This window comes from Lemur catta, chromosome 18 (assembly GCF_020740605.2).
Source record: "Lemur catta isolate mLemCat1 chromosome 18, mLemCat1.pri, whole genome shotgun sequence".
Taxonomy (NCBI): domain Eukaryota; kingdom Metazoa; phylum Chordata; class Mammalia; order Primates; family Lemuridae; genus Lemur; species Lemur catta.
Genome location: NC_059145.1, coordinates 23,136,025 through 23,155,317, shown reverse-complemented (window position 1 = coordinate 23,155,317; position 19,293 = coordinate 23,136,025). Strand labels below are relative to the sequence as shown.

At 39.7% G+C, this 19,293-nt stretch overlaps 1 protein-coding gene across 1 annotated transcript in view; it reads right to left on the bottom strand.

The window, feature by feature from the left end:
* The window catches only part of TAFA4 (TAFA chemokine like family member 4), a 165,566-nt gene that overhangs the window by 12,852 nt on the left and 133,421 nt on the right, over positions 1-19,293 (bottom strand). The window contains exon 4 of the mRNA XM_045529665.1: positions 7,520-7,675. Within this exon, the coding sequence (XP_045385621.1) occupies positions 7,520-7,675 (156 nt within the window). The remainder of the gene's footprint in view (positions 1-7,519; positions 7,676-19,293) is intronic.

Here is a 19,293-nt window from a genome sequence, read left to right as displayed (position 1 = left end):
AGGGTGTCCGGAGAGGAACCTTCAGGGGCTCTCCAGGACAATGCAAGATTAGACTTGGTTCTCTAAGCAGCAGAGAGCCACGGAAGGTGTCTGAGTGAGACAGTACAATAACAGAGAAAACGGTGTGCTGCCGAGAATAGCTTGGCAGGGAATGACAATAGAATGTGGTACAGAAAGAACTCTAAAAGAGAAGAGCAATTGACTTGTGAGTGGAGTGAGAAATTGGGAAACAAATTCCCTGCAGAGAGACGCCAGCACTCACTTGCTGAACCCAGGAGGACACAAGATATTTCTGATACCAAAACCTAGAACAGGAGATAAAGCGAAAACAAAAATGGACTCAGTTGTACATGGCAGAAATATATGCCACTTCTTAATAACTACAGGAGAAAAGAAGTATTTGCCTAATATTTTGTTTAAGAATTGAAATAAACCTAAATTTTAAAAAAGGAAGCATGCAAGCCAGACCAAGCTCTTATGAGCTTATTTACCAGTTTTTCTTCATTAAGTTGGAAAATACGAAGTGATGCCTTCTTCTAAAAACAGATTTGCATCACACTCCTCAAAATGGCAAGCTGCCCTGAAATTTAAAATAGTTCTATTTGCAAAAAAACGATAAGTATTTTCCTACCTTATAGAAGAATACATTGAGTGAGGTGCCCCTATCAGACAAAGTTTCTTTGTGAGAGACTTAACTAGCGAATGTTCTTTCAGAAAAGAGACATAAAAGGAACCATCATAGTAACCAAAATCCAAGTTTCAAATTCCTTTGAGAGTTAAGGATCGACTAAGGAACTCACAGCAAAGGTGAGACCTCACTGAGGGTTTGACCTGACAGTGAATGAAGTGATTAAACAGCCCAGAACTGGAAGCTTTGAGTGCAGCCTGAGCCCAGTTAGGAGCTGAGACAAAAGACCCAGAAGGAGGATTCTATTCAAATAGCTGTTGAGAACATTTACCGAGCCTTGTCTCCCCAGGAGAATGAGTTTGTAGGAGGCATATATTTTTTTCCCGTTACAAAAGATCATAGTATACTTGAAATGAGAAAGTATCTTGTCACTTCCATTTTTAAAATAAAATTCTTTAAAAAGGTCCATGGCCTTCCTGACTTATGAAAACACATAAAATCCCTATCTTCAAGCTGCCAACCTGTAATGAATTTCCAGTTTTATGCAGAAAGCAAGAAAAAAAATAAAAGGACAGTGTAAAGCCCTTCCTGGTTTTGTGATAGTGACTAGTACATTCTATAATGGTGTAATCTAGGTGAAAATGTAAGGTGATAATTAGCTGTTTTGCTTCTGATGCATTTCCCTTACTCCCTGTTATATAAAATGAGTTTGTTTTATTTAACCAGGTGATACTTATTTGGGACAAGAGATATAAAACACGATTGTGTACTTATATATGTATATTATAGATATAAATAACCCCACCTTCAAATTAGACTAACAGAACAGGCTCAATTTTCAAGAGTTGGTCTCTCATTTGTTGATTTAGTCTAGTTGTATTTACACAGAGTTAAGGTTTTTCTAAAAATAGTGTGTTTTAACACCGCAACTATGGACAGAAAGATTAAGAAAATATCTTACCAGAATATGTATCTTCTAGAATATGCTCCAAAGTTTTAATGGACTGTAACTTCAGTTATTTTGCTCTTGTAGCTATTATTTCAAGACACTGTGTTCTTTAAAAATTAAGCCATTTATTAACTTTTATATTTCTCATTAGTCCCAGAAAAGAAGCCATACCAACCTGACCCAGCTAATACACTTAAGAGCAGTAGTTACAGCACTAACGATTTTTTTCAAGGACTCTTACTTGTCTTCACACATTCTTCAAATAATACGACACTATTATTCCGCAAAGTACACAGAGCACTGAGTATGTATTGAATGTACTTTTGTGATCTGGGTTTGTCCTCTCTGCCAAATTCAGACTCTCACAATAGATCCATGTATTTTAGGGACCTTTAAGTCAGGATTTCTCAACCTCAGCACTATTTACATTTGGGGCCAATTAATTCTTTATTTGGGGGTTGGGGGGTGAATACTGTGCATTGGAAAATGTGTAGCAGCATTTCTGGCCACTACACACTAGAGGCCAGTAGCACCCTCTCTCATGGGTCTCCAGACAATGACAAATGGCCCCAAGGCAAAAAATCATCCCTGGTTAAGAAACATTGATACATAGTTTATAGACATACTCCGCTCAAGATGAGAGGCTGTGCTAGTTGATCAGACCTGCTCAAAGCTTTATTTTACAAAAATCATCCTAATCTGCCACCTCTATTTTATGTCTTCCTTCCTGCCCCTATCATGGCAACTCCATGAGTCTAAAGCTTGTGCACACCCACTTGTGCGTTCTCTCACACATACACACACAGACGTAAAAATCCCGGCTGATCATGAGCTCCCCATGAAACAGATGCTGACAAGATGACCTGTCATTCAGGGATCACATTTTGCCTTCTCAGAAATCCTAGGGTGCTTTATATAAGCACCTTTGTCCACAGCACTTTATACCCTTTCTTATTGGCACACTCTGCTTCGTCTACTCTCCTAAAATGCAAATTCACAGAAGGCAGGAATTAAATCCTAAAATTTTATTTATTCTAAGACCTCTAACATCAAGGGCTCTGTTTACCTCCCCGGTCTTGTCTTCCATCATTTCCAAGCCAGACCAAGCTACTTGCGGTTTCCACTCTCCTATGCTGTGTGGGGCCCAGTTCCCTAATTCCTTCCACCCCCATATTCCCCTACCTACTATAATTGTTTCTCGTGGGTCACCACCCCTGACCCCCTCTGTTCTCCCACGGAGTCCCTCATTTGTGAGAATTTTTCTCTCTCCTAGTAAACTCGAAAGCAGGACCTGAGTCTCCTTAACATCCCATCCCTGAGTATCTAGGACAGCCACAAAGGTGCTAAATTAAAACTTGATGAATGAACCAACTTACATAACTTACATGTCCCTCCAACTCCCTGAGGGTTTTTGTAAAACCCTGTCATTCACCTGACCACACTGAAAAAAAAAAAAAAAATCTTTTAAGTAGCAAGGAGAACATAGCCAATAAAATCACCCAATGAAAACACATCATAAAAGAAGACCCTGTGTCTCGTCACACAGTCCATAAAGCCATGAAAGTTGTCTGCAGTCCAAACAGTAACTCTCCTCCTTAACTGAATGAATTCTGACATCTCATAAAACTGGAAGAAATTGGGGCATCATCCAAAAAAAAAAAAAAAAGCTTTGAAAAGTGACTGCCTTCCATTCATAAGCTTTTGTCTTATTAATCTCTTTTAAATCCAATGTTTAGAGAGCATTCATTTTGACAAAATAAATTAAGCTTCCTTATCATATACATTTATCTCATTTTATCATAAAACCATTCAGCATTATCTCTATAGAGCTGTTTTTTGATAAATGCGTAGAATATAGTTTCTACCACCAAACAGCCTCGTCTATGCCCATTGAAGATTCAAAAGGAAGAATGCTTACCCGCTGAATAGTTGTCTGTTTTAGGACCCCAGTAACGAAAGCCTCAATCAAATAATTCCCTATCCTTTCTCCTAAATCCCCAACATGTATCAAAGACACATTTCAATAATTCAGGGGGGTTTCATAAGTTAATTATAACAAAAAAGTTTGGTGGGGGGCAACAGCTAATTATTCTCCCTGTTTAACTAATATAAGCTATGGTTTTATGGAAAAGCAATGAAAACACTAGATAAGTATATGTGATGTGGATTAACAAAAATGCAAAAGGATATTCTGGTTTCTATGTCAACATTAATTAGTGCCCTACTCCAACATCTTCTTGCCTTTGTTTTAATTTAAATGTAAATTCTAGTGAATTTTATATTTTAGATCCTCTCTATTCTTATTGACAAATAAGATAAGAGGAACATATCAGCAGAGAATAGGTCTTCCCACATGCCAATTAACAGCATGATACTGCATAATTATTATGGAATAAAGATTAAGCAGGTAAAGCTTAAAAAGCCCTAATGGAAACATATTCAGATAAGGCATAGAAGATCCAGGGGGATATGAAAACAGACACACATCCTAACTAAAGCCTAAACTTCCTACGCTTGTCAGTGACTTTGATCCAATAAACATTTATTGAACACTGCCTGGCTAGGTACAGAGGACACAAGTAGTAAGACACAACTGGACTTCCACCTTTCAGGGTGTTTGTATGCTCTGGCCATAAATGCTACCCTCAAATTACATGTTTACAAAAAGTTAATTCTCCACTGTCCAATATGAAGCTTCCAGCCACAAGCACCCATTAGATTCACACTAGCCACCTTTCAAATGCTCTATAGCACTCATGGATAGGGGCTGTTGACCATACTAGACAAATGCATCATCGCATACAGACAAATATATATAGTGAGAGAGCATCTGCATCATCTTAGAAGGTTCTACCAGACAGTGCTGCATAGACTCTGCTCAGATGCTAAATGACGGATCTCCGTCACTTACAGATCTTATGACACTAGGGAAACCATTTAGCCTGTGAATCCTTTTGCTTTGCCATAGACACAACAAAAGTGCCCATCGATAGAGGAATGGCTACATAAATCAGGACCTAGCCATACAAGGGAATGCTATGGAGCAGTTGCAAAAGCCAAGTTAGAACAATACATGCCAGTACACAGAAATTTCTTGACTCTAACACTGCTGAGAATAAAGCAAGTTAAGAAACAGCCAATGTGATACTGTTTGTGTAAAACACACATTCATATTGAAATTTGCCACTGTTTTCTCCAGACCTATCTCCAAATATATAAATATAAAAATATATCAACCAAAAAGATGAATGCAGTTACTACCAGGGTAGTGGCCAAAAAGGGATTTTGCTCATATATAAAATTTTTAAAAAGCTAGTTTAGAATAAGGCATTTATATTTTCTTTACTAAGATAAAGATGCTAATGATAATCACTACCCTATCAGTACTTTTGAGATACTGATAAAAGGGCTTTGAATATTGTAAAACATTATTTAAGGCTTTTTATGTCCAAAGATTCCAAGCTAGACCAAGTATAAAAATAGTTATGTTATGAATCACAAGTTCCTTAAAGCCTACAAATCAAGCAAACAGAGTTGTTACCTTTAGAGAGTAATCTGTGATTAGCAAAGATGAGTCATTTCTCCCTCGTGCTAAAACTTGTTCATGGGCTGGCCAATAGGGGGAAAAGAAAATAAGAGACCCAATCCCTACCCTCAAGTTGCTTATATACTAACCAGAAGACATATATTCAATAGTTTTTTGTTGCTGTTGTTTTTGGCTTGGGTTTTTTGGGTTTTTTTTTGGGGGGGGGGGGCGGGAGTTCTTCTGTGTTTTTTTTTTTTCTTTTTTCTTTTTTGAGACAAGGTCTTGCTCTGTCCCCTAGGCTGGAGTGCAGTGGTGTGATCACAGTTCACTGTAACCTTGAACTCCTGGCCTCAAGCGATCTTCCTGCCTCAGCCTCGCAAGTAGCCAGGACTACAGGCACATGCCACCATGCCTGGCTAATTCTTAAAATTTTTGTAGAGGCAGGGTTTTCTATGTTGCCCAGGCTGATCTTGAACTCTCGGCCTCAAGCGCTCCTCCTGCCTCGGCCTCCCAAACTGCTGGGATTTCAGCTGTGAGCCACTGCACCCAGCCATTAAACAAGTTTTCCAGACAAAATGGGATGAATGTCATGAACTGGAAGTCCAGGATGATACAAGACCATAGAGGAGAACTAAAAGGAGAGCATAAATTAAGTAGACCAAGTGGGGAGGAGGGCAATGACTCAGGCAAAGGATTGTGCAGAGATAAGAGGTTGTGGAAAGAACTCTGGTCTGCCTGTACTAGAGCAGTTGAAAGAGAGACCTGAGAGAGCCAGATCCTGCAGGTCTTTGTAAGATATGGTAACAAAAAAAAAAAAATTGGAATATATCTTAATGACAGTGGGAAGTCACTGAAGTGTGGTTTTCAGTAGGAGAGTCACATGACCAGTGAGTTCTGTTTTTCTGTAGAAGGATCTTTCTGGCTACAGGGTGAATATGGAAGACTAGAGGTAGTGAGTGCGGCAAGACGTCATGTTGGCTCCTACACTGTGGAGGTGGCAGTGGGGATGGAGAAAAGCAGCCGATATGAGAGACAGCAAGTGACAGACTGCGTATGATCTGGATTCAATTAATGGAGCAGATAAATATACTATACTGGGGGTACTGAAACTTTGCACATTTCTTTTAAATGCCACTATTTTTAATGATAAAGATCTTCATCATTTCTTATAGGTCCACAATCCTTCATCAATACCCAAATCCAAAAAGCTCTAGAAATGGAAAGGTTTTCTGTAAGATGACAGCAAAATCTGACTTGAATTAACATGACGTTCTTTACGTCGCCTTATCCCATTCTGCGTCAATATTCATATATTTCATTGCAGAAATATTAGCACCTATGATCATGGATACAAGTGGAGAACACATTAGGTTTGTTAGGTAATAGATGGTAGGTGCCTATGCTACCCACATAAAACATGAATGAAATCTGAATTCAGTAACACATTTCGCCCCAGGGTTTCTGAGAAGGAAGTGTAGAGGGGAAATTTTCCCCTTGTACCTTCCTGCTTTCAAGGTGGCTGAGATGGTACTAGCACAGCCCACTGTGACCACACAGCCCATATCTGTGAATGTCTGTGTGTGCGTTTGGTAGTAAAAAGGTGGGATGCGGGTATCAGCTACTATTGTTGATTGTACAGTCAGATCTAGAGTTAAGAATGTGTGGGTGTGTTTGTGTTTTAACTGCTGACCTTCAGACACGCATCAGATGAGACAGGAAACATTCATTTTCAGCAAAGTTTCTCGCTACTGCAGAGCAACGGCTACAGGGCTAGCCCCATGTATCTGTTCCCCTGGGGACTGATACTTGTTTCTAACAAGGTGTCTGCTGGAAAAAGCCAGGGGCATCAAAAGGAATCAATCCCAGGCCTCCACCTACGACCATCAACATTCATTCACATATATTTTTTAACCACTGGCACAGGACTCTGCTAGGGGATTTAGAGACTACAAATGAATGATACATGATCTCAAACTATTCCCAGGGAAGTTGCTCTGAAGAAATGTTCTATAAATGTTTGTTAAAATGATAAACTAGAAATTAAACAAAAGAGATATCAGCCTATAACACTGAGCATGAGGCGAGAAAGCCACACTGCTAATTTTGAGTACAGGGAACAAGAGAGGGGAGGAGAGAGCATCTGGGGAAACAGACAGGTAAGATTTGGAGACACGCAAAAAGGAACTGAAGCACATATTCCCGACTGTCCTATAATGTAACTCCCCCATTGGCACCCCTTGACATTATTAAAGACTTCTTAACCTTACTCATCAAGAAATTTATATTCACTTTTGGAATGACACAGATCTCGAAGCAACCTAGGTTTCTTTAGGTTGCAAAAACAGTAAAGTAGGGAGGTTCTTGGTAGTTTGAGGCCCCTTTGAAATACCGGAGAAACTGATCAGATAGGTCTTACCTTCAACACAAGACGGCTGGGCCCGAGTTGTGCCAGCAACCTGCCCCGGGAAGCAAGAACACTTGACCGTTTGTGACCGCTCTTCTATGCGGTTCTTATTGCAGCACCTGTGCACGGCGACCACCTCACAGGTCCCTTGCTTGATTTGGTGGTGGCCTGGGAGGTAATGAGGGAGAGAAACAGACCCAGTGCTGTTAGGAGGAAATGAAACCACCAAAATCATCAACAGTGCTACGATGCCATCTTCCAACTGCCTGTGCAATGAATGCATATGAATCTTTGTAACATTTTATTCTGGCGTCATTTCAGATTTCTGTTAAAGGAGGTGAGAAAGTGCAGTGCAGAAAACTCCTGTGACCCGTGGTAGGCAGAAATGAGGGCCCCAGGCTCCTCGACCCCTGGAGTCACACCCATGGTTATGTGACATTAATTACATGGCAAAAGAGATTTTGCAGATGTGATTGAGATTAACTGGCTCATTTTAATAGAGGAAACATGGCCTAGATTATCCAAGTGTGGCCAGTGTGATCACACAAGCCCTGAGAGAGTCAAAGCTGGGCGCGAGGAGAGCTCTAGGTGCCGTTGCTGGCTTGAAGATGGAGGGGCCACAAGTCAAGGAAACGGAAACCTCGGTCCTACAACAGCAAGGAACTGAATTCTGCCGACAACCTGAGTGAGCCTGGAAGCTGATTCTTCCCCAGAGCTTCTAGAAAGGAATGCAGCCTGCTCATATCTTGATTTTAACCCAGTGCTGAGACCCTGGGCAGAGAATCTAGCCATACTGTGCCAGCCTTCTGACCTGCAGAAACAAGCTGTTCGAGGGTGGTGTTTGTTGCAGCAGCAATAGCAAACTAATATGAGACTTTTCACCCAGGTTCCTGGATTGTTACTATGCGGCCCCATCTGCTTTGCCATTCACTCTCTTTCCTATGCTTTTCTGAGTCATTGGAAATTCTACTGTAGACATGATGCCCATTTACCCCTAAATACGTCAGTGTGTGTTTCCTAAAAACAAAGACACTGTTACACGATTAAAATCAGAAAATTTGATGATAGAATACTATTATGCAACGTACAAACTATATTCAAATTTTGCCAACATGCCAATAATGCCCTTTATAGCTACCTTTCCCCTGCTCAGGATCCAGCCAAGGTGCATGCACCGCATACAGCTGTCACGTTTCATCAGCCTCCTTTAATCAGAAACTATTCCTCAGCCTTCATCTTTCTTAACCTTGACATTTCTGAAGAGTACATGCCAGTTATTTTGTAGAATGTCCCTCAATTTGGTTTTGTGCGATTCTTCCTCTTGATTAAAGTAATGCATTTTTAGCAGAGTACCCGAGAAGTGATTCTATATTTGTAGTGTATCGTATCAGGAAACATATGATGCCCTTTTGTCCCATTATCAGTGCTATTACCTTTAATCACATAGTTAAGATGAAATCTACCAGGCTTTTCCATTGTAAAGATACTATTTTTCTCTGTATAATAAGCATTTTGAGGGGAGATGTATCAAGATTATATATATATATATCCCATTCTCATTCAACTTTTATCTACTAGTTTTAGCACCCATTGATGATTTTCCCCTGAATCAATTATCAGTATGATGGTTGTAAGACTGATTCTCTGTTAATGTTGAAATTGCCCCAGATCTGGGCAGGAGGAGACCAAACTGACAGCTGTGTCATTTTGATGTATCCCCATCATTCTTTGAGAACTTACTAACTTTCTGACCCTGAAGATGTTCCAGGCTTACATAGTATCTTCCCTGTCCCCATCATTTCTCCAAGGAGCCGTGACTACTTTTAGTGGCGCATCGGATTTAGGAACCAAAATCTCAACGTGTATGTTTACTCATTGCTACTTGGGAGTGACTCAGGGTCCTCTAAGCAAATAGGTTGAGGAAGTGTGTGTATATCACAGCATGAATTCACACTGATGTCTCCAAGTCCAATCTAACACCACAGGTTCTTGCTACTTTCTCCACAATTCTTTACTAGTATCTCCCATTGCCAACCATGGGAAACCTGACTCCTATAGTCCTAAGATAAACAGAAAGTAGTGTCCATATTTCACATACACTGAAGTGTAATTTACACTAGAATCCATTTTATCAGTTAGTGTTTTGTTATAACAACAGAAATTGATCTGTGCTAACTGAATGCAAAGAGAATTTATTGGAAAATTGTCAGGAGTTACAGAACCAAGAGAGAACACAGCTTGACAATAAGGAGAACCATTCTCATGGATCAACCTGAAGGATTCTACTTTGTGTCTGTCATTCTGCTCAAAGTATCAGTTCCAAGAAGGCAGCGCCTGACTGGTCTGGCTTAGGTCATGTGTCAATGGTGACAGCCACCTTCTAAGATGCTTCCCAGTCATCCCCACCTCCTAGTATTCAGCTTCTAAGATTTGGGGTCATCTGTTACATAGCAATAGATAACTAATACACCAACTCCGGCTGGAGAGACTTATCTTTGCTCTGATAAAAAAATAATGTAAAGAAGATTGCAGAGGTAATGTTCACAAGTTATTAATGAAAGACAAGTACCCTTGTGCATGCTCACAGTTTTCAGATACAACCATTTACATATAAATTGTTATGTGAATTGTAAGTAATTTCATCTACTCATAAAAGCAGGTTTCCCCAAGGATTCCCACTGCTTCATGCTTTACTTGGTTTCTGTTGATGCGTGTGCTTCAAAGCAAAACTTGTTTAAGAGTATTTCATAATTCAGAATTTTTATCCATAAAGATAGGCTTTCCAAGAAATAACCTCTATATTATTTTGAATTTTTTTCGGAAACTTCCCTGTCATACTATCTTAACTGTTGACAGAAGCAGAAGCAATGAGTGGTGAGAACAAAATACTCAGGCAACGTTTCACTTGTAAAACACCTAGAGGCAGAACCAGTGCCCAGAGTCTCAAACTACTAGCAAGAGAGAAAATTTCTAATCCACTACCGAAGAAAGCATGAATATGGAGAAGTGATTAAAACTATAAACCTAATTGAATGTTCCTAACAAGAGTGTCTATTTCCCATAGGTTATTGTACATAATTGTAAAAATAAATAGTACTTATAATGTCAGTAAAGTAGCATGAGACTTTAGCACTGAGTAAGCAGAGAAGTGAGGACTGGGAAGGGCTGGTGGGGAAATCTCGTCTTCGGGTTTCCCATTGCAGATAAGCACCTTCAGGTCAAACATTCCCTGACAGCTAATCACCAGCCATGAGCAGGGACCAGAATGAATTCATCCATGGTTCTCTCTCAGAGACTGCCCTCCCCATTGGTCATTGTCTCAGTCTGCTTGGGCTGCCATCACAAAATATCACAGACTGAGTGGCTTTTAAAAAAGACATTTATTCCTCATAGTTCTGGAGACTGGAAGTCCAAAATCAAGATGTCAGCCAATTTGATTTTTGGTGAGGGCTCTCTTCCTGGCTTGCAAACAGCCACCTTCTTGCTGTGTCCTCACATGGAGAAGAGAGATAGCGCTGGTATCTCCTCCTTTTATAAGGGTACCAGCCCTGTCAGATTAAGGCCCCACCCTGATGACCTCATTTAACCTTTATCACCTCCTAACATGCCCTATTTCCAAATATAGTCACATTGGGGGTTTTAGTATTTCAACATGAATTTGAGGAGGACACAAACATACAGTCTGTAACAACTATCATGGCTTAATTAGATTATTAAATGACCCCAGAGAGTCCATAATGAAGGCAGCTTTAAACCTCATTAAGAAAATGAAAAAAAAAAGGTTTAGTAACTTCTTGGACTAGTCAAGAAGCGATGTGGACATTCAGTAATACTATGGTTTGCTTAGATTTTGTTGCTGTTTAGATAAATGCAAATGGATTTTTTCCTATTCAAGTGTAGGACTAGTCCACACTGCCCTGAATAATCAGCTTGCTTCATCCAGGATTTTACTGATTTACACAGCACCAACCATTGTACTTCATTGATTTTAAGATACATTTTTTCATCTTTTAACATCAAGAGGTGACACACCCAAATAGCACCTTACAATAATAAAAAACCTGGCACTGCTTTTCGTTCTTAGGAATACACATAATAGTGGTATATTTCTGAATTAACAGCATCTTAGATTTGACAAAATATGGCAGGTTTTAGGCACTGTTCTAAATTCTTTACAAATATTTTCCTGTGCAATCTTATAAAAATGCTGTGAGGTAGGTACTATTTTTGCTCCTATGTTCCATTTAACAAAATGTACAAAAAGTGACTAAGTTGCCCAAGGTCGCATAACTAGACATTGATAAAAGGTAAGATTCAAACCCAAGCAGTGTACAGGCACTCACAGGATGGACAAAAGGTCCCCCCCTTTGGCTTTAATAGCTTAGATTTCATTAATAGCAAGTGGAGCCAGAACGGCATCTCTGCCTTAGCAAGTCACAGGACATGGCCAGTTTCCCATTGAAAACATCTTTTGCTACTTGATAAGAGTGTTTGTGTGGTTGCACATAGACAATCATTCTAGAAATTTGCGTACTGATGACGCTGGACTATGATTTTTGAGTAAGGATATCTAACTTTGTTTCTTTGTAATCCCCTGGCACAGCAGGCAGGTACTCAGAAACAGGTACTTAAAGTTGCTCAACGCTTGATGGCAGAAGGTAAGGATCCAGTATGGGCTACACGCAGAAATCGCTGATTCTAGTTGTCTGAGCAGCCCGTGTTTTAACAGTGTCTTAGTCAAGGTTCTCCAGAGAAACAGGACCAACAAGATGTATATAGAAAGATGTGTATTATAAGCAATTGGCTCATGCAATTATGGAGATGGGCAAGTCCCCAAATCTGCAGTCAGCAAGCTGAAGACTCAGGAGAGTCATTCGTGTATTTCCAGTCCAAACCCAAAGGCCTGAGAACCAGAAGAGCCAGTGATGTAAGTCCCATGTGAATGTCGGCAGGCTGGAGACCCAGCAAGAGCCGATGTTTCAGTTGGGGTATGAAGGCAGGAAGAGACCAATGTCCCCACTCAAAGGTGGTCAGGTAGGAATTCTCTCTTACTCAAAGGAGAATCAGACTTCTTGTTCTACTCAGGTCTTCAGTAGATTAGATGAGGCCCATTCACGTTAAAAAGGCCCATCTGGGCTGGGCACTGTGGCTCACGCCTGTTATCCCAGCACTCTGGGAGGCTGAGCTAGGAGGATTGTTTGAGCTCAGGCATTCGAGACCAGCCTGAGCAAGAGTGAGACCCCATCTTAAAAAAATAAAAAGGGCCATCTGTTTTATTCAGTCTCCTGATTCAAATGTTAATCCCATCCTAAAACATCCTCACAGACGCACTGAGAATAACATTTGACCAAATATCTGGCCATCCCATGGGCCAGTCAAATGGACACATAAAATTAACCATCACAAATATCATAAAACTATGTATGACACATAGTATTGTAGGATGGGGGGGTGGGAATTAAAGCTAAAACAGACTAGTTAGTAGCTTTTGTGATGACCCTAATTCTCTAAAAAGGTCCAGAAGAAATGTCTTATCCAATCAGCCTGGTACCAGACAGTGGCCACTTCAAGGAAATTCACCTAAAACAAGGATGAATGTTCCCTCTTTAACAGCAGGGGAACATTATGGTGTGGGGGTCCATCTCGAAAACTGAAGCTAAATATTGAGAACATAACATGAGGCCCACGCGGTAAGTGAGAGGTTGCAGATGAAACTTCTCATATGGAGTTTACGTTAAAGGTTTGAAGTGTGAACTGGGGTAGGCAAGACAGAGTTATCCAGAAATGAGGCCGCTCTCTGGAGAGAAACTGGACAAAGAAAAAACAAAACACCGTCCCCTCTACACTGTCTGTTAATGCTTGTCAGTTGCTAGGCCTTTCCCTTCTGGTTTTGTCTGGGTGGGCAGATGGGTGGGTAGATGGGTAGGTATCCATTTCTATTTATTTTACCAGCTCTTAGATACAGCATACTATGTGCCAAACAGTGTTCCTGGTGCTCTTTGAGACATATTTTTTAAGTGGGGAAACTTGAAACTGTTACTCGATTCCTTTGCACACTTGCAGTTGGGTTGCAAATTTTCTTTTCAAAAAAGAAGACTTAAAGTATTGGCAGGGCTGTAAAATGTAAGATTGTAAGATGCACGTTTCCTCGCTCACCGGGATAGTTAATGTAGACGCTATTAAAGTCGTTATGATAATCCCTACAACAAAAATGGATTGCTTCAGGACTGCTATGGAGGACGGATTAACTTTATCTAAAGAGTAAATAGCTTTAAGTATGTATCTTTTTTCCTTATTAAATATACTTGTAAGAAAAGTTTCAAACAATAGAGAAAATGCCCATTTGTCCCAGTGCAGGCAGAGGCCCTTCTATTGTAAAAGGAATAAAAACACAAAACCGCATCTGCAATAGAAGCTCTTCAGTTGAAACTACTTGAAAGCTAATAGAGACACAGAAGGCATCAGATTAGGGAGACTTTCTTCACGCTATTATTTCCCTTGTATCCTTTCCCTTTTGTTCAAATCCTTTTTCCCCTTCCTCCTCCTGCCCAGCACTAGAAAATACACCCTCAAAGAGAAGTCTCACTCTCTAGTGATCTTAGAAGGCATTTATTTGAGTGTGGATTTCTCTATGGAATTTTTAGCCTTTCTCTCCATGGGGACAGAACAGAGAAAAAGAGAAGGCTAAATGCAAGATTTTATAAAATAAAAGCAGAGAATGAGGCTGTGGCTAATCACTGCCTTTGGCAATCATGCCCAGTGTTCCTAGTTGTGGTTCCCTTATAATTCTCAACTTTCTTCTCTTATCCCTACCCCACCTTGGCTTTTAGTAAAAAAGGTGTCACAGTATACAAGTTAAGACGATAGTAACCATTCAGTTGTGAGGACAAACATCTACTGTGACCCTGCTATGTGCCAGGTCTTCTGCTAGGTGTTGCAGATAAGGCAATAAAGAAGAGAGACACCTCTAGTCTCAACAAGTAGAGAAACCAAATGGAAATATCTGACAGTTCTATGATGGAAAAGTTCTTATCTTTACCTGCTGGTAACGCAAAAGAGAGCATTGAACTTGGAGTCAGAAGAACTAAACCAAAAAGCCAGCTTCTAGATTAGGTAATTTGACTGAAACTCTCAATCTCATATTTCTCCTAAGTAATATCTAATAATTATAAAGGTAAAATTAAATGCTTGGTGAACATAGTGAGCTACATCAAACACTATATATAGATGATGAATAAATAACATTTGGTTTTTGATTATATATTTACTTGATAAATATTTGCTGAAAATTCACTCTTTGCCAGGGACATGGAAATATAACAACACTGAACAAAACAGGCCAAAAAAAAAATCATCTTCCTGGAAGATCTTTCATATTTTAGTGATGGAAGAAACACAAAGCAAGAAAGATGCAATTTACAACAGGGAGGGCCTAGGAAACTAACATTTGAGTGTTGAGTGAGAAATTAAAACAGATGAGAAAACAAGCCTTGTGGTGTCTGAAAGAAGGCGGCCCTTGTGGCTGGAGCTGTATGAGGTAAGGGATAATGAAGAGATGATGCCAGAAAGTAATGACTGGGCAGATTACAAGGGGCCTCATGAGAGGCTTGGAATTTTACTTCAAAGAAAAATGAGGAGCCACTGGCAATTTTGACCTTAGAATGACCTAATGGGCTATATTTTAAAAGGATCTCCTGTGATCAGAGCAGATTAAAAAGGGTCGAGGATGAAAGCAGAGATGCCAACTCCTGTCACAATAGAGGTATTAGTGGCTTGGACCAATGTGGTAGTAGTGGAGGTGGGAAGAAGAGGTTGGATTCTGGATGCATTTAGAAGGTAGCGGACAGGATTTATTGATGGATTGGATTTTAGATGTGAGAGGAAGAGAAGAATCAGTGCTGATTCCAAACATTTTGGTTTGAACAACTAGTAAGAGTGGGGGTGTCCCCTAAATAAACCATGGAAAACTAGGAGCTTGGTTGTTAAATTTCAGATGTTGATACCTGAGGAAAGTCAAATAAGCAGCTGCACATTTAAGTCTGAAGTTCAGGAGCGAAGTCTGGCTTTAAGATGGACATTTGCTCATCATTGGCATATGTGGGTGACATTTAAAGTCATGAGACCAGATAAAAATCCCAGAAAGAAAAATTGTAGCTTTAAGATTTTTTAAAAAGATCAATTCCATGTTATGAGGTTGGGAGAAGAGAAGGAACAGCCAGTGGCCCAAAAAGAGAAACCAGAATGAACGTGTGGTGTTCTGGAAGCCCAGTGAACACAGGTACCAAGGGTGAGGGAGTGACATACTGAATATTGCTGTGAATCAAAGTAAGATGAAGACCACTGGCTGTCACAATCTGAAGATAATTGGTAGCCTTAACAAGAAAAGTGGCTGTCAAAGACTGCAGGTAAATCTTGATCAGAATGGGTTTGAGAGAGAGCAGAAAGTGGCAAGTTGTAGACAATAACTCTGGTGACTCCTTGAGAGGTTCTGTTATCAGGGAAAGCAGAGAGATGAGAATGCAATCGATAAAGGATACAGATGGTAGCAATTTTTTTAAGATGTGAGAAATTACAGCATATGTGTATGCAGATGGGGTAAATCTTGTAGAGCTGTCTCAGAGGAGGAAATGGGTGGGACATCAAAGGACAGGCAGGCTTTTGACAGGAGCACAACATTTTAGTTAGTCTTTCTCTCTCCCATTTGCTGTCAATTACCCTTGTAAAGGATGGCCTCTATGGAAGCTATGGCTCTTGGTATTAAATAGATATTTATTAAAAACATCAAAATAAAAAAATGCCTCGCCCGCATGCAACTAGTCCCTACGCAACACCAGGCGCCATCCTGTCAAGTCTGTCTGTCCGTCTCTCAGTGACCGTCCAAAACATCCTGTTATGCAAATATTATAAAAGATGAATTTCATAAAAGTCAATAAAAGTGATGTTGGAGAGCTGCTTGAATACCACTCACAGTTATTAACTGAGAATTTGGCAGATTTAGGTCAACAATTGAAGAGAAGAAAGTCAACTGGAATATTCAAAAGAGAGTCATTTAAGTGGCAAAGGGCTAAAAAGAGAAGCCCTTGGGAAAATTGGTGAAGCTCTTGAATGCTTTTGTGAACATCTACAATCATAGCAAAATCCTAAAAATTATATCCCAGCTCTCTTTTCCTTTTCCCCTCAGTGCCTTCCTCCTGTGTCCAAATATTACAATGTATTTCCCAACTTTATTCAAGGAAAATTTCCCATCTGCCTGGAACACCCTGTCTTTGTGAGAAGAATTACTGTGGTTCTATTCTAATAGATATTACCAGCAAAATTTTTCAATAACTGGTCAAAAATCAAAACAAAACAATAATCTATTCTAACCAACAGACCTCAGTCTCTTAGATTTTAAAGAATCTAAAAACTTCCCATGCTCACCACTTCCAGTAAGTCCTGATGTTTTTTCCCCTCACTACTCAAAACACTACCTTTTCTAAGGACTTTCTCTTATCATTTTTCTTAATCAAAAGTCTACTGCTTACTATTCTTTTCCAAAAATACCATCAGTTAAAAGATTCATAATATCTCAAGATGCTAAGCACCATGGAATAAACTCCCTGAGAGGATCTCCTCATTAGGTGAACCTTGGTCTTCAGAATGCATGACATGGATGATCATGTATACACATATACATATAACACATACGCATATATTTATGAACCAGAAATATCTCCCACTTTAATAAACAACATATACTTTGAAATGTTACACTGAGATATACCTTATTTTTCACTGAACCTAATCTTCCTATATTTCATAAGAATTTTACCAAATTGTTATAGACTGACCTGCATCCCCCCCCAAATTCATATGTTGAAACTCTAACCCGCAATGTGACTGTATTTGGAGACAGGGCCTTCGGGAGGTAAGTAAGGTTAAGTGAGGGCATGTGGGTGGGGTCCTAATCTGACAGCACTGATGTGCTTATAAGAAGAGGAAGAGACACCAGAGAGCTCACACTCTCTCCGTACTGGCAAAGAGAAAAAGGGTCATGTGAAAACACAGCCACAAGACAGCCATCCACAGGCCAGGAAGAGAGCCCTCACCAGAAACTGAGTTCTTGCTAGAATTCAGGAAGTCCTTCATCTTGGACTTTTAGCCTCCAGAACCGTGATAATACATTTCTGTTGTCTAAGTCACCCAGCCTGTGGTATTTTGTTACGGCAGTCCCTGCTGACGAATACACTGTCATTTAGTGATTATAATTTCATAGGCTGAACAAAAGGTGAAATTCTTAATATTAAGGGGTATCACACTAGAAACATAATCGGGCAAAACACATCTATTGGGATCAGTCATGTTTTTGAAATGTCTCTCTGTGAGCATGTGTACAGTAAAATGGCTTTGAAGCCCAATTCATTACAGCACTGGGAAATATCAATTATAAGATATAATCTTTGTCCCCAACTGTAGGTAGTTTAAATCAAGTCTGCCTCAGTTTATATCAACAAAGATTATAACAATGCCAAATTGTATTAAAGAATGGTCTTGGGAAATAGATGTGGTTTGTCACTTTCAAACAATTCAGAAAAAGAATAGTTAGAGAGACAGATACTTATTTACCTGGTAGTTCTGATATAGTAGAATGTGAACAGGTGGCAAATCTATTAATAGTAAGGAATATAAATATGCTCACTGTACTTTTAACATTTCTTTAGATTTGAAAAATTTCCAAATAAGGAGTTGGGGGAGAAAGGCTAACATTACAAGAAGACTAGGAGTCATTTTAGAGGCAATGCCCCGGGTTCCTCTGCTTAAAGAGCTACCGTGCCACCTCTCTACTTCTGTAAACCACTTTCAACAAGTGGCTTCACTTCACCTTGGTTTCCATGCTGCAAAATAATGAACCTTCGGAAATTTGATGTGAGGATAAATGGTAATATAGCTAAAATGCTGACAGTGGTGCCTGGCATGTAGTAAGTGCTCAATAAGTAGTAGAACTAGTAATAAATATGATCATAGCTATTATTACTGTTATTAATATAAGCTATTTAAACAACTATAATATTAAACTAGGAAGATCTTAAATACAAAAATTGAATTCAATTTCATTATTTTTTTTAACTATAGTTCTCAGAGTAAGAAAAAATGAATGCCTTTTAGGAGCAAAAATCAACATTACAATGGCACCATATCCAACTGGTATAAACTCAATTTGAGATAGGCAGCAATCTTTAATTTTTTCCCACCTGGCACATAACTTCCTTTACTACCCCCTGCCCCAAGTATTCATACAACAAATACCTCCTTAAACCCTCAGGTCTCTCATCATTAGCCAACCCACACCAAATTTAGGGTATCTCCAACAATACAAGTCATGCTTCCATCCCTGTTGCACTGGACTATACTAGGTGTACCAGTTCCTGTTTGGCTTCTGGTTTTACTATTGCCTTGTACTTTCAAAGCTTTCAAACTCAGCAGGGCTACTGGGAGAGAGGAAGTCAAATGAAGTGGCTCGCTATGCATAGTCGATCACACTGAGCACTTTGCTACTGAAAGAACATAACTGCAGAGACAGAAGAGACTGCAAAAGCCTCTCCATTTAGAGGCAAAAGACAAAGCAGAGCACTGGTGTTACCCTTCACTGGCGCCTCCCTCTGCATCTTAGTCACCCCACTCTCCTCCCACTCCCACAAAAGCAGGGGAACAGCTAAGTGTAAGGTTTATCAAAAGACAGAGAAGCCAGAAGGAGAAGTGAAACTGCTTGTGTTCAGTTTCAGAGGACCTATTACAAAACTATATAT